Genomic DNA, 15,492 nt, shown 5'->3' with positions numbered 1-15,492 from the left:
AAGACCAGAGGGAGTCAGCTAATTTATGACAGAATGTGCTTAAAAAATGACTGGTGAATAATATCTTTTGTCAGTGCCTGACAAATATTTATATTTTAAATCACGCTCTTCAGCTGTCAAGTGAGCTCCAAATGGCCTAAATTGTCAGCTGTTTATCATCCTAGGTCAGCTCAAGGTCACAGACGTCAGCTGAAGAAAGTGGTGACCATTGGCCCTGTGTTGAGCGGACAAACCGGTGTTACCTAGTATTCTATGTACCGTGGTAAATGGCGTAAATGGTAAATATAGCCTTTGGATTATTCTCCAATTTCAATTGCGTTTTGATGGAAATTGAGTAAAGACACAAATTTGGTACGAGTGGTCTGACAGCATTTTTTTAGCGTTGAAGAGTGACTTTAGAACGATAAACTGAAGTATTGTGTTCCAACAAGATACTGATACGGGCCTTGCAAGATACCGAGCTGTTGACGTCTTCACCCTAGCATCTACCTTGTCATTTCTTTGGTAGGTAGATGGGTACCTACAGCTAACTATCTCAATACTCAATAGTGATAGGCAGTCAGTCCTGCCTCGTATATGCATCTAATATTGAAAATATTTTGAATGAAACTGCTGGTGAAAGTATGCGACCCGACCTAGCGTTAACGATGTAGGTAGCTAATTAGCTTTCAAATGCTATTGAATGCTTAGACATCATTTGGAATGGTTATCAAACGTTCCACCTCGGAATATCCATAAAACCCACAAAAAATACAAAACAGATTCCCTATTCCCCGTTTCTCCCCCGCCGCCTTGGTTTACTCCAAGGCGGTGGGGGACAGTACTTTGTATCAAGGCTATATAAACCCTTTGTATTATCAAGCAGGTGTTTCGGGTGCTGCCTAATCATAGGTACCTATTACAGAACAAGACAGCCTTACGTGACCAAACTGTATTTTTTTGTGGGTTTTTAATTTTATGTATTTTTATGTATATTGTGAGGTGGAATGTTTGGAAACTATTCCGAATGATGTCTTTCAGCATTCAGTAGCATTTGGAAGCTAATTAGCTACATCACAAACGTTAGGTCACATTGCATACTTTCACCTCCAATTCCAATTGACTTGTGCAGGCCACCCTTCTAACACATTTCTAAGAGTTCTGAATCTCAGGGAAATTTAAGCTAACTAGGGGCAATTTTTGGGTCAATACTGTTAAACATTGAGGGGCAATTAGTAACTTGTACAATCTCCTGGTCACAAATATTTATCTATGTGTCAGAAATTGCATCAGGCTGATAAAGAAACTTGCTGAACAGTTACCAGTCTTCTGCAGCTCAACATATTTGTGTAATTTGTGCTTTGAATTTTGAACAGAGGACAGTGGACACCTTGGGTATTAGGTCAAATTCAAACTGCTAGCCAAATAAATAATGTGTCAATTTGACTTTGGGAGCAAATCAAGCTTTGCTTGCAGCGCTAAAAAGTATTGCTGCTGATACTTGGTAGTGATTCACATTAGTCATAACGATCTTTGATCCTAGTTTTATTGCTGTTTTTCAACAATTTCTTACATTATGTATAAACTGTTTCCTTTCACTTGGCACCATGCATCTCCCTACCATGACCTCGGGGTGCTGACAGCTGGTGTGCCGTTCCAGGAGCCGCGCTGCGCCTCGGCCGCACCTCAGGGACGATGGACGCCGCGCTGGGCCGCCAGTACTCGGAGGCGGACGTGTTCCGCACGGCGCTCTTCTATGTCTTCCTCATCCTGTTCGTGCCGGTAGCGGCGTTCTTTTCGTCTCGGACGCTGCTGTTCGACGCGCTGCTCGGCCTGGACACGAGCACGAGCACGCTGTACGCGGCCGTGGTCACTGTGCTCGTCATCCACGGCGTGCTCGGACTGTACGTGATGCGCGCCTTCCGGGAGGACAGCAAGGCCCAGAAAAAGGACTAGCGTCGCTCCGCGCCGCGCGGCGTCCGGGCGCACCCCGGCCGTGGTGGTGCTGGTGCGCTGCGGTGGCGCTGTGGTGGCGCCGGCCGTGCTGGCGCGCCCTGGTGGCGCCGGTGGGCTGTGGTGGCGCTGGCGCGCTGCGGTGGCGCTGGTGGCGCCGGTGCGCTGCGGTGGCGCTGGAGTGTTGTGTGTGAACGGTGCGGGGGCGAGGGTGAGCTGTCCTGTGAGAGCTGGTGGGTGAGAGGCGTGAGAGGTTTGCCGTGTGGGAGGGGTGTGATCGCGAGAATGTTCGTCGAATTATGAACACGCTGTCAAAATGTAGATATTATCGCGATTATTTGGTTACGTAACACATTCCCTTCTTTTGAATCATCATTAAAACTATTTTCGATTTAATCATAAATTATTCAATTTACCCAATGAGAAAGCAGCTTGCTTTATTATTTTGTGCCGTGCGATTTTTAGATAGAAATTGTAAATGATACCACTTGTGAAATGTGGACAGGTTTACAGCCATGAGCCCGACTAACGTGCTGTGAGTAATGAATGTTTCGCCCGCTATAGTTCGTCACCGCAGGTTATCTCCTTTGTTACTGATCCATGTTTGGTATATATCAAGTTCGGTAATGCAAAATAAACCATCGCTTTTACTACCAATGACTCAATATTCTTTGGTGCTATAGAACCGATGAGTGCACGATGAGACCTGTTATCCACATAAGCCTATGCTACACATAAAATTGATATGTTTTGCAATGTTTTTCTTCTATTAGTCGTGTTATCATTTAGATTTATGTTACGGATATAGACACGAAATAAAGCTGCATCTTTACCTCATTTCTAATTTTGAATGTTTTCGAAGTAGTTATATCGCTTTATTCTGTTTATGCCTGACTACACACCATGTACACCTTCAACATGTCAGGGTCACGTAAAAAGCGATCATGTGATGCGTTGTCGCGGGTCGTCGTAGATCCAAAACAGACGACACTGGACACTATGACGTGTTATACCACGGCACGGCGGATAATGCGGTTAATGTCAAACACACAGTTCTGAGACGGGCCTGTCAAGGCCTCTGTTCGCGCTCTGTGGCCGCCGTCGCCCCGCGGGGGAGCCTCTCGTGTACTCCGCGCGCACTCTGTGGCCGCCGTCGCCCCGCGGGGTAGTCTCCGACTGTGTGCGGAGGTGGCTGGGCACGGCGGCGGTCGGTGGCCATGGTGTGTCCCCCTGTGCAGGCTGTCTCCGGAGAGGAGATCGGACGGCTGGTCACCCGACTGGAGCGGTACGGGCTGCAGACGGCACAGGTGAGGGCGACGACACCGCGCACCCCTGGACGAGGTCCTGCTCCGCGAACATAGGGCGGACTGTGTACGCTGAGCCGGCACGGCTCGATGGCGAGAAGGTGATTGGTAGTGTGCACCTTGCCGTATGCATTCTAAGAGCGATCGCTCAGACTATGACTTGTTGAGTGTTAATCGGGTGCAGCAGTGTTGCGTTAGGCTGTAGTCCTCTGGGTACTCGGTCATCGACCTACTGATCACTGCGTCGCAGCCCGTCAAGGGCCCCCGGTCTGAATTTCGATCCGTTCCCAGGTGCGCTGTTTCCTGTTGCTGCTCCAGCAGGGCGTCAATGACTCGGAGTACTGGGTATTCGCCAGCGACGAGGACACGGCAGAGGCGCCGGTGACGCTCGTGATAACGGTGGGTGGCCCAAACGGTCTCGACTCTGACGGACCACTGACTCGCCTGAGTGACCGCTGTGCTGGTAATGTAGGTCCTAGTCTCACCCCTGTTCTGAGACACCGCTCCGGGACGTGACCGATCCGTGGCTGAAGAGGCGGTGTTTTAATTTGCCAGATCGGTGACGCGTCCGTGAATGGTGAATGGTGTCAATGGAATGTGAATGATCTGATCGTCCCCGTTCCTGTCTGGCCTGGTGAGGTCTGACCGTCCGTCCCGACTGGTGAGGTCTAGCCGTCCCTGTCCCTACCCGGTCTGACCGCCCCTCCGGTCCGCCAGCTGCCTCTGCCCGGTCTGCTGGTGTAGGGTCTGACCGTCCCATCTGCCCGGTCTGGTCTGGTAAGGTCTGACCTCTCACTGACACCCTGGTCTGACCGTCCCCTGTGCCCGCCAGCTGCCGCTGCCCGGTCAGCTGGTATAGGGTCTGACCGTCCCCTGTGCCCGCCAGCTGCCGCTGCCCGGTCAGCTGGTGTAGGGTCTGACTGTCCCCTCTGCCCGGTCTGCTGGTGTAGGGTCTGACCGTCCCCCCCGCCCGCCAGCTGCCGCTGCCCGGTCAGCTGGTGTAGGGTCTGACCGCCCCCCCCCCTCTGCCCGCCAGCTGCCGCTGCCCGGTCTGCTGGTGATGGACGCGTTCTGCGCCGACTCACCGGCCGGCCACGACCGGCTGCTGGCCGCCCTGCTCTGTGATCCCGTGTCGCGGCTGCTGTGGCGGCCCGACCGCCGGCTCAGGGCCGACTCGTGGCCGGTCCGACTGCGGCCGGCGCTGGAGCGGGCCGCCGGCCGGCGCGGCTACACGGTGACGCCCGTCAGCGCCGGGGCGTGCCTGTTCGTCCGCGAGGCCGACGGCGCGCCGGACACGGAGGTGGCGCAACTCAGGTGGGAGGACCGAGGCCGGCGCCGAACACAGAGCCGAGGGGTGGCTGAAACACAGCTCTAACGGAATATATCCAGTCGCTAGGGAGCTGATACACATACCGAGCCAGCGCCGAGGGGCGTTTCTTCTACAAAGAACCGGAATGTTTCTATGAAAATAAACAGTTTACGTAGCCTGTTTGAGCCTCAAATGCCTTCGATCCCATTGACCCTGCTTATGTAATACACGCTCTGGCATAGCTTATGTAACTCAATGGTTACAAAGCCCAACAAACAAGTGTAGACACGTTGACACTGATGAATCAGAGACGTTCTCGGCAGTTCCCAGTAACTCGGTGTTTCTGTATCCTCGTCTCGACCTATCCCGCGCGGTACCGCAGCCCCGCCGACGCCCGCTCTGTCGTGTTGCAGCGCTCCCGATGACGTCGAGGTGCGTCCGCTGAGCATGTGCCACCTGGAGCGGGTGCAGCAGCACTGGCCCTACCTGCGCCACGTGCCGGACGCCGCGGCCATCCTGCGGCGCAGCGTGCAGACCGGACTGAGCGCCGGCGTGTTCGTCCGACGGCGGCCGGCGCCGGACGGCCCGGCGGAGCCGCAGCCCGTCAGCTGGATCCTGCTCAACACGGTCGGCAAACTGGGGTTCGCGCACACGCTGGAGACGCAGCGGCGGCGCGGCCTGGCGCGTCTGGCGCTAGCCGAGCTGACGCGCCGCTGCGAGGCCCGCCACCTGCCGGCGGTGGTGGCCACCGGCCGCGACAACCTGGGCATGCTGGGCGCCATGCGGCCGCTGGGCTTCACCGCCGTGCATGACGTGTTTTGGGCGGTCGTGGCGCCGCCCGCTCCCACACCGACGGACGCGGCCCCCCAGTCCGCTGACGTTACCGACAGCATCGGCGAGCCCGGGAGTTGATCTGCCATGGCCTAGTCACATCGACTCCCACACAGACAACAGATCTGTCGCCTGCCGGATCCGTATCAGTCACATCAGTAAACACGGTGATCATGTGCCACTTTTCCAGAGTTCGGTAGGTTATGGTTATTGAAAACACCGCTCATCGCTTCAATTTCTTCCCTACGCACGCGCCTCTGGATTCTGTTAGTATTAGCTGTTTGGTGTTGTGATTGTTGTGTACCATCTGATGGCTCTTGTGGTTGTGTATAGGGCGTTACGCAACGGGATCCCACCCATTCAACGAGCTGCGGCGTTGTAAATAATCATCCCTGAACCCAGTATGCTGGAAACCCTCATGGACGCTTATATAATCTCTGTTGATGTATGTACAACAGCCGTCGTTCGAGCTCCGACTCAGTGTATCTTTCATCTAACTGTCGCAGTTAACGTCAGCTAAATGACAACAAACTAAGGCATTTCTTCTGTTCACTGGTCACAAACCATCCTTTCGAGCCAAACAATACAAACCCAGGCCCAAGTTGAGACGGTAACAAAAAGTAAGCATTTGTTTGACCAACTTTGCTACCCGACTGTATGGAAATGACTTTCCAGGGCAGCTGGCCCCGTCTTTTCCGCTTCTTTCTGCCAAGGCGTGGGGCACTCTCGGCGGACATCGGGTCCTTTTCAGAGTTTCCGGACTCGGACGCTAGAGACCCGGTTCCTGTCCTTCTGCAGCTGGGTGCCCGTGCTGGACTTTTTGTCGGCGTGCTTGGCGCCCTTGCCGGCGGCCGGCCGGCGGGGCGGCGGCGCGGCCAGGTCGCGCAGCGCCGCCAGCAGCCGCTGCCGGTACTGCAGCAGCGCGTACGTGGGCACGTAGCGCTCGTAGATGGGCCGCGCCGGCCGGCGGTACTGGCGCGCGCGTCGCGGCCGGCCGGCGCGCGCCGCCGGCTGCTCCCAGTGCAGCTGTCGCGCCTGCAGCAGTAGCTCGCAGTAGTCGATGAAGGTGAGCTCCAGCTCCGTGTCCAGCTGGTCCTCCACCACCATGAGCGGCACGACGCGGCGCGCCGCGCGCAGGATCAGACTGGCGCGCACGGCCGGGAACTGCGGCACGCGGCCCGTGCCCAGTCGGCGCACCGCGCTGCGCACCGTGGCCGGCTGCTGCTGCTGGAAGTCGTCATACAGCTGCTCGAGCAGCGCCGGCCGCGGCCGCCGGCTGAGCGGCAGCGTCAGCACCAGGCCGGTCACCGTGCGCGCGTCGCGCACCAGCACCACCTGTTCGATGAAGCGTCCGACGCGCTCCGCCAGCTGCCAGTCCTCCTCGGTGGTGTACAGAACGTCGGCCAGCAGCAGGAACATGAGCAGGTACTCGTGGAAGTGCACCACGGCCAGCGGGTGGCCCGTGCCGCACGCCAGCATCGGGATACCCATCAGCACGTCTGCCGGCAGGCCGGACACGTGCACGTCGCAGTCGCGCATCATCTGCCACCACTGCAGCTGGGTCATGGCCGCGTAGGTGGCGGCCTGCAGGTCGGCGGTGCCCAGCCGGCTGTAGTAGCTGTAGATGCGGCGCAGCTCGGAGATGTGCCGCCGCAGCACGGTCCACACCTGGTCGGCCACGGCGGCGCGCTGCGGCTCCGGCAGGCCGGCCAGCAGCGGCGACGTGTCCAGCTGGTAGGTGGGCTTCAGCAGGTGCTCGAAGTCGCGCAGGTCGCTGTAGACGCACATGGTGGTGCCCGTCTCCTCGCTCGTCTCACACACGTACATCACCTGGCCGGCGGCCAGAGGTTAGAGGCTACACGTACATCACCTGGCCGGCGGCCAGAGGTCAGAGGCTACACCATCAGCTAGGCAATATTAACCACAGTCCAACCCGGGATTTACAGCGGCCGGAGACGGGTCGGTCCCACTCCCATCCCACCCCTCCGCGAAACTGCCCGCTGACCCGCCGGCGCGCTCACCTTGTCGTCGATAAAGTCCTGCGTGGTGGTGGTCTGCACGACGTCCACGTAGTGTCCGGTGCCCTGTTTGAGGTTGTGCGCCCAGCGGCCGGTGAAGGTGGCGTCCGAGCTGTAGTGGAACACGCCGCTGCCGTGACGCTCGCCGTTGCGGAATGAGCCCGTGTACGTGTTGAACCGCGGGTGCTGGACGGGATCCAGCTGGTGCGTCTGCCACTCGTGCCGGCCCTGTGGAGCCGTCATACGGGTTAGTGAGGTCCCACAGAGGTCAGCCACTGGGAGGTCAGACGTGTCACAGAGAGATAACGGAAGAGTCAGTGAGGTTACGTAGAGGTTTTAGAGTTACAAATGGATAAGAGACGAAGTTGGAATGCCCAAGGTCACAAGATATCGTCACAGGCTGAACACGGTTATTATGCCAGATATGTGAATAATGCCCACTGGATACTAACTGTCGCGTAAACTGTCATTACAAACCAGTATACATGTTTCGGGAAATAAGTTTCGGAGTAAATCCTATGCATCCAGTGATAATAAGCCGCGGGCAGGACCCATCTGTCCTTACTGGAGGCGGCTCCTCACTCACCTGGCCGTGCTGGAGGCCGTTCTTCCACTCTCCCTCGTAGATTTCCAGGTAGAAGGCCCAGCGGTACCAGCGCATGGTGCCGTGGCCCTCGCGCCGGCCGCCCGACCAGTACCCAGAGTAGTTGTTGCCCGACGGGTAGATGCGCTCCCCATAGCCCTCACGCTGGTTGTTCTTCCACTCGCCCTCGTAGACGCTGTTTTTCTCTGAGCCGAAGAACATCTTTCCCTGTCCGTGTTTAGCGCCGTGGTCCCAGGCGCCCAGGTAGCCGTAGCCGGACGGGTGTGAGAAGACGCCGTAGCCGTGCCGGCGGCCGCAGCACACCTGGCCGCTGTACTGGCACCGGTTCGGCCAGCGGTAGGTGCCGCGGCCGCGCAGCGCGCTGCGCCGCAGCTCGCCAGAGTACTGGGTGCCGTCGGGCCAGGTCAGCGTGCCACAGCCCTCTAGCAGGCCGTGCTCGAAGCGGCCCTCGTAGCGCTGGCCGCGCCGCAGCAGCACGGTGCCCGTGCCGTGCCAGCGGCCGTGCTCGTCGCGCCCCACCTCAGCCGTCTCTGTGACGTAGCCGACCAGCAGCGGCACGATGTTGCGCAGCAGCAGCAGCTGGGCGCGCTGCTGCTGGCGCGCCAGCTCGGCGCCACTGGACGCGTCCGCCGCCGGCGGTGACGGCGGCGCCGACTCGGCCGGCGGAGATGCCGGGTCCTCGCCGTCGGCGCCGACCTCACGCGGCGTCGACGGGGCGACCACGAACATCGGTGTTTCAGGGGCAGACAATCAGTGCTCAGACAGAAGGCCGCGTTTGGCGCCGGTGCCGAATGTGATACTATTGGATCGTCATGTGTTCAGCCAGTACTGTAGTCACCACAACTTGTAAATGACAAGCGACGCTACAAAATTGATCCAAGAAGTACACACAATATTTACAGCATCTCCACGCATACTTCTCATTTCGCTAATATTAGCATTGGCCAAAATCTTGTCCGTTATCGAATGAAGGAAAAAGGCACGCGACATATCTAAACATTCGCCTCTCATCGAGGATTCATTCCCAAAGGATATGAGTGTGAGATTGGAGTCAATCCTGCCGCTGAACCGGTTTAACCAATTCATGCCGCATACGAGTAGATTGATGTTCTTATTCAGGACATGATTAGCATGGTGCATATTAATCTTCCACCGAGAATCGTTCAATATCCAGTCATTGCACCGCCATCCCTCTCCGGTCGCCCCCAGCCCCAGGGGCCATGGCCATTGTGCGCTGCATCGCCTGGTTAGGCCGAGGAGTTGGATAAGTATTTGCCTTATTATGAAGTCAATCACACACGCAGGTAATGGATTGTCTTCCAAATCTGACGCCAAGGAAGATTCGATTTCGCCTGTATAAAACCGGCATTGTAAGCAAGCAACTCCGCACAAAGGGGCACTCCGCACAAAGCAACTCCGCAGACCGAGCTCGGGCAAATCATCAAACAGCAATTAGAAATTGGACGGCGTGTATTAAAAAGTATTTGTATCAAAATGAACACCTAACGAAGTGGTCCTAGCTAATCGTTGACGCGTAGTCACATGATAACGATCACATGACTGATCACAGCGCGTTCGCTGTCCGTGAGATGGCTAGGGGCCACCGAGACATGCAAACCAGCCCAAGGAGAGGGAGCAGTACCTACTCGCCTCAAATGGAACCCTGCTCATAGGATGAACACCGTTTGTTTGGCCTATGCATTGTTCCGTTGATAAGACGAGTTTGTTCCGTTTAAGCGAGTTCGCACCCTGGGATGATCGTCAACCATTCGTTGCTCGTGACATGTTTAATTCAAACTACAATTCACTACATCGGAAGGCGATAGTCGCCACTTGAACTAACGAAGATTCGTAGCATCCCAATCATCCATGGACAGTGGACACTGGATGCCGTGGCAAAAAGACACAACTGTCCGTACAGTTACAGCTGGATGGGACGTACTCCGTACAGTTACAGCTGGATGGGACGTCTCCGTACAGTTACAGCTGGACGGGACGCCTCCGTACAGTTACAGCTGGATGGGACGGCCACGCCCCCGTCACGGACGGCCGCGACAAATGTGAGCTCGAGGCGCGGCATACAGAGGAACAGAGCGCCTGAGATCAGTCAGAGCATCACAGAGAGTAACCGACCACCGGAAAGACACAATGCCCGCCAGAGTATCACAGGAGAGTGCAGATCTACTAGCTCCGGCGCCGTACGCAGCGCCACTTGGGACTCCGCCCCGGCAAGAGCGGCACACGGTACACGGATGGTGGCGCCCGATGAATCACTAATGTCTTCCGACGTAAAGCGCCACCAAAATGGTCCCATAAACTTAATGTATAAACGTTTACAAAAAGTGTCAAACAGTGCAGCATATGTGTAAAAAGATATAAAAACGTCCCCACTTCACAGTGCAATAGCCCGCTTAGAAAATTAGAAATAATGTCTTAAGTATCCTAGCTGCCGGTTCAGACGGTCACGGGCAGCGCGGTCGGCAGCGGGTGAGCACGGCAGCCCCGCTCTCCCCGTGACTCCCGGCTGACCTGACCGCCCCCTCCGACTCCGGTCCGGTGGTCCGCGGTCCAGTCCGGTCCGGTCCGGTGGTCCGCAGCCCGGTCCGGTCCAGTCCGGCGCGGTCACAGCTCAGCGACCCGGCAGTCCCGCGGCCGGAAGCAGCAGGGCCAGTCCGGCCAGAGCCACACACAGCAGACCGGCGCGCCGCTCGGCCGCGCCGTCCTGTGTGCACACACAAACACACACACCGTGAATACCAGCCCTGTCTGACTGCACACCATCCGGGGACATCAGAGACAGACAGACAGTAGTCGGCTGCACACACTAATACCACTAGGATTGTTCATCACTGGCCACAAAACATGAATAGGGCTCTTAACCAGCGCGCAAACTAGTCAGCGAACCAATGCAAAATATCTTTGCTAGCAAGTTAGACAGTGAACGCATGAAACATCATACATCCAGCACCAATTAGTTCCACAACGTTTCCTGTGTGTGGTAACTGGTAGGTAAGACTGAATCGTCTGAATGACAGAAAGATCGAGACTGAATGGAAGGTAGCTGGTCAGCTCTCATAGTGATTTTATTGAGCTAGTCGGCACATGGTGAGTGCGCCATGTATAACTGTAGTACGCCGGCGTTCAGTGTTAATTCGCACTGGTGAGCCGGGGGCAGGCAGAGTGGCCGAGTGGTGCTCCAGAACAGATTCTACTCAACAACCACATCGGCCTGTATTGCGGATTGTGTCAGCCAGGCCGGGGTGTCAGCCCACTGGAGTGTGTCAGTCACTGCGGGGTGCCGGGCCGGGGTGTCAGTCACTGCGTGGTGCCGGTCCGGGCCGGGGTGTCAGTCACTGCGGGGTGCCGGGCCGGTGGATGTCAGTCCACTGGAGTTGTGTCAGTCACTGCGGGGTGCCGGTCCGGGCCGGGGTGTCAGTCACTGCGGGTTGCCGGGCCGGGGAAGTCAGTCACTGCGGGGTGCCGGTCCGAGGTGTCAGTCACTGCGGGGTGCCGGGCCGGGCCGGGGTGTCAGTCACTGCGGGGTGCCGGGCCGGGCCGGGGGTGTCAGTCCACTCACGATGACGTAGTAGTTGCAGCGGTCGCCCTTGCAGCACGATGTGCAGCGCCAGTCCTCGTACACGTTGCGCGTGCAGAGCGGCTCGTCGGCGCGCCGGCGGCGCTCGCACTCGGCGTCGGTGGCGCAGCGTTTCGTCACAAAGTGTACCATTGGCACGCCGATCCTCCAGCCGGGCTGGCCTGGCGGTGCCGGCGCCGGGAGCGTCAGATGCGGGCGGGGCGGGCGGGGACGGCCGCGCGGCGCGAGATGGCAACACTGGGGGACATGGCGGAGACGTACCCGCACCTAACAGAACATCAACGGAGCGTGAAATGATATCGAAAATGAGCCGGACCATCCCATTACCATGCTGATAAATGCACTGACGTTTGGAATAGCGGAAATCGTATCGTGGTGACTTACTTCCCCAGCCGACGGTGGTCATGCAGGATTCCTCTTCATACTGACATAGTGCCACAGTAGTCGTACATTTGCCGGAGTTTCCATCTTGTTCTGTGCATACATAACATTCATGGGCCAGCACTGCAAGTAAAGGTCGAGGGCTCCCATTAAATGACACAAAATTAACCGAGTGCTGCAAAGCATGGCTAGCTTACAGTGTGATCTAGCATCCTAGAAAAGACTAGCCTAGACCAATACTAGTCTGTATGGTTTGTGCAGGAACGAGCTGCAGCCTGGTTAAGTCATGGAGATAAATGAGCTGCATCACACAAGTCCCAATGTAATAAATGCTGTTTTCTTGTTGCTCCCAACAGCTTAAAAATTCCCACTGAACAGTGCATACAGCAAGACACAGAGTAGGTATTTGCTACAAGGCACAAGCTCTGCTGACTGTTTTGAGTGTTTTGTCAACTCTGATTTTGTATGCATCAACCAATCTGCAAACCCTTTCACACCATAATGGTACTGACACTGGCTATGATATTGGTAGCTATTGTCACATTTATTAACTATAAGAAGCAGTGATGAATTGATATCATAGCACCTTAACCTACCTACATACATACATATACCTACCTAAATACGCATAATGATTTTGGGAAGAGCACTTACCATTACTCAGCAAGGCAAAGAATGACAAAACGATGACAGCTCCGCCTCCAACCATGGTGGGCGATTGAAATTGTGATCCAAAATGATCTGAAATTACAGAACACTGTCATCCATTCATAACTCTGTCTCTGATGTTTGTAGCATGAAGAGAGCAAACAAAATATTTTGAGAAAATAGACAAAGAGAATAACATTCTTCAAACTATATATTCTTCACTTCATCTGGCAGACTGCAAAGAATGTCAGGTTTCGACGAGATCTTGGGCGTGCACGGGGCCTCCGCTAGCCTCACTCTGACATGTAGTAAACTATCAGGTGTAAAAGGCGCAGTCCAGGCATGCAGGCATACAATGACAAATCATGGCATGCTTGCCGGGAAAGCTCCCACTTGAATGAAACAAACGCGAAATATGTGGACGGACGTCGTTGAAGTGGCCCAACTACTGATATTTGTGACAGCGCTCAGCGCTGTTAATTGGGATCAAATGTGCGACAGTTCACTACGGTTGCCACAAAGCAGGCGTTTTCACCGCTGCTTACAGGAACCTCTGTCGGATGGCGGATCTCAGTTCGGTCGGGCGCACTCCTTCCAGCCGCTCGACCTTTGATCGAGATGGAGCCTCGCTGATAAAGAGAATGTATTCCTTGTGACCAGAGGAAGCAAATGCCAACCGATTTTGAGATCTTAGATCATTCACTGACCTTCCAGGTCTGGTCAATAACCTATTCATCACGGAACTTGGAACCTGCTAGTTCCTTGAACTTTGAAATGAAGCAGATGAGTCTTCTTGAGGGTATTTTGGGATCCTGGTGGCTGATTCTGAATTCCACACTAGTTTTTGGGAAAATGCCATGTGTACTCGTACATTTGGGGTAGGTTAGGTGTAGGCCAATATTTCCTCCATCACATTGTATATATTCCCAAAAAATAGTTCCCAAATACTCAAACGAATGCTCAAGTAGTTAGCGGCCCAGAAACTTACTCAAACAAGTATTAAAAAAATGTCAACCGATGGTCACCAGCCGAGTCTTAGTCAGTCATGCGCATTGGAAACCCTGCCCTGATATAAGTAAGATGGTTAGGTTATCTACGAAAGACATCACTGATTGACTAAGTTTATATCATATCATATACATATGTGTTGCTCACTGAGACACTTTTTCAATGCCGCCCGGCAAGTCTACACTACAGTGCCCAGTGATCAATACCATTGTGCTTGTGCGGGGCATGTAAGCTTGAACTTGAAATGCCATGTGCCACGCATGCAAATTATGGACACAGGCGTGCACTCCTACTTGCCAGGGAAGCACTCCCATCAAACTTCCCGCACATCGGGTGTGCGTAAGCCGCAAACCACGTTTTGCAGTCTGATAGACTGGTACTTCACCCATCAATCTATTTTACCCTGGTATTATTGTGAACCCAGACTGGAAAACATCCATACACTACGCCGGACGCCTGTGAGACCCTCTTGCGCCGATTTTACGCTGAAATTTCTGCATGATTTGCGTCAAAAAGTGGGTGCCTATTTATGCCAAAATTGAACCACTTTTATATAAAGCACATGTGCACATCTACCGATCAAGGCTATATCAACCAGACAGAACATTCCGGGGCCTTGGACGCTCCCTATGTTTGAGCGCCCGAATAAACTTTTTCCACGGAAACCTAAAACCTCAAAACACTAATTAGCGCACTGTAGCGTCGTGCCGTGAAACAAGGTCAGAGCCAGAAGTTCCGGGGCCATAAAAATTAGCGAAGCAGTGTGTTCGAGGCTGGCGGGAGCCAGCGAGGGCCGGACAGCGGAGCAGCGCGTGCTCTGGCAGTGCGGCACATCAGCCTCTTCTCTGCACACGGCGCAGCGCAGAGCGCCGCTTGTCTGGGCACTGTTGGCACGCCGAAGACAGCCGATTCGGGGGGGGGGGGGGGGGCACGTACTGTTGCGAGCGGTCCCAGTGGCCCGCCCTCATCTGGTGCAACGAAACGGCGTCCTATCGGTCCTCTCCGGGGATAGGGAGCGGCGTCGTGCTCCCGAGGAGTGGCTTAAATAGTGACCCGCACCAATTGTCGCGCCATTGATGCGAGGCCAGGCCGCGCAATGAACCACCCCGGTCAGCGAGCGGGCGTATGAGGGCAGGCCGGCCGCTTGTTTCGCCAGGTCGTCCGCGCTCTCATTCCCCTCAATAGTCAATACCAAAGTGGGTAGGAGCCCACCGCAGTATTACTTAACCCTATTCCTGGCGGGCTCCGCCGGGACAAGAAACTGGCGGGGGGGGGGGGCCGGTTCGGCCCCCCTTCAGATCTCAAAAACTACACATCGCAGCGACAAACGGCGAACGGCGTTTGATAGGTCGTATAAAGATCTATAACTTTTACATAAAACATTTTAAGGGCAGGTCAATATTGAGGTCACCAGAGGTCATCAACGATAAAATGTTTTGGAATTAGTTACCTATATAACTTTTAAACTAAGAAACATAGAGACATAAAACCAATACATTTTTTGTTGCTCTCGCCGAGGCGATGCGAAATAAGTATGTGATGACCTTCACAGGTCAATTTGAAATTTGACCTGAGGTCAAGGTCAGGTCATTCATCAATGAGGTTGTGGGGTATGGTCATGCTGCATACCAAACGACGCGCCTTGACCAGGCGAGCAGTTTGGTACCACTTACAAGTCTTTAGCACCATCATGTCGTGATTTGTTGACAGAAAAACGATTTATGACGTCACATGACCTCAGATGACCTTTGCCGGTGCCCCTGTCAATTAGCGGCACCAGGATCATCACCGATGAGATAATCTTCCATAATACTGAAAGAATTGGGTGGTTTTGACTCGTTTACACGAAGCAGGAGGTGTTT

General features: G+C 55.0%; 4 protein-coding genes across 5 annotated transcripts in view; 2 read left to right on the top strand and 2 right to left on the bottom strand.

Annotated features, from left to right (window-relative positions):
• The first annotated feature begins 172 nt into the window (after positions 1–172).
• Positions 173–2,769, top strand: LOC122384831 (vacuolar ATPase assembly integral membrane protein VMA21-like). 2 transcript variants are annotated; one of them, XM_043372640.1, is made up of 2 exons: positions 173–504; positions 1,640–2,769. In XM_043372640.1, exon 2 carries the CDS (start codon positions 1,675–1,677, stop codon positions 1,933–1,935), a length of 261 nt encoding a protein of 86 aa, XP_043228575.1. In that variant the 5' UTR covers positions 173–504; positions 1,640–1,674; the 3' UTR covers positions 1,936–2,769. The 2 variants fall into 2 exon arrangements, with proteins under 2 accessions (XP_043228575.1, XP_043228648.1); XM_043372713.1 differs by having other exon boundaries at positions 224–278; positions 1,640–2,589.
• Positions 2,770–3,006: 237 nt separating this feature from the next.
• LOC122384763 lies at positions 3,007–5,639 on the top strand. Its single transcript, XM_043372523.1, has 4 exons — positions 3,007–3,239; positions 3,528–3,635; positions 4,273–4,550; positions 4,959–5,639. Exons 1-4 carry the CDS (start codon positions 3,150–3,152, stop codon positions 5,455–5,457), a joined length of 975 nt encoding a protein of 324 aa, XP_043228458.1. The 5' UTR covers positions 3,007–3,149; the 3' UTR covers positions 5,458–5,639.
• A 201-nt stretch (positions 5,640–5,840) lies between these two features.
• LOC122384629 (radial spoke head 10 homolog B-like) lies at positions 5,841–9,296 on the bottom strand. The gene is made up of 3 exons (XM_043372263.1): positions 7,981–9,296; positions 7,398–7,622; positions 5,841–7,206 (listed from the first exon to the last, which is right to left on the bottom strand). The coding sequence occupies exons 1-3, from the start codon at positions 8,725–8,727 to the stop codon at positions 6,124–6,126; spliced, it is 2,055 nt and encodes a 684-aa protein (XP_043228198.1). The 5' UTR covers positions 8,728–9,296; the 3' UTR covers positions 5,841–6,123.
• Positions 9,297–9,450: 154 nt separating this feature from the next.
• LOC122384698 overlaps positions 9,451–15,492 on the bottom strand; it is a 29,651-nt gene continuing 23,609 nt past the window's right edge. The window contains exons 5-8 of the mRNA XM_043372393.1: positions 12,629–12,715; positions 11,978–12,097; positions 11,576–11,754; positions 9,451–10,720 (exon numbers count right to left, since the gene is read on the bottom strand). Of these exons, the coding sequence (XP_043228328.1) occupies positions 10,628–10,720; positions 11,576–11,754; positions 11,978–12,097; positions 12,629–12,715 (479 nt within the window). The 3' untranslated portion in view covers positions 9,451–10,627. The remainder of the gene's footprint in view (positions 10,721–11,575; positions 11,755–11,977; positions 12,098–12,628; positions 12,716–15,492) is intronic.

The sequence above is a fragment of the Amphibalanus amphitrite genome, unplaced genomic scaffold (assembly GCF_019059575.1).
Source record: "Amphibalanus amphitrite isolate SeventyFive unplaced genomic scaffold, NRLGWU_Aamphi_draft 000001F_arrow, whole genome shotgun sequence".
Taxonomy (NCBI): domain Eukaryota; kingdom Metazoa; phylum Arthropoda; class Thecostraca; order Balanomorpha; family Balanidae; genus Amphibalanus; species Amphibalanus amphitrite.
Note: the sequence above shows the minus strand (reverse complement) of the source record. Positions and strands in the feature narration are given on the sequence as shown.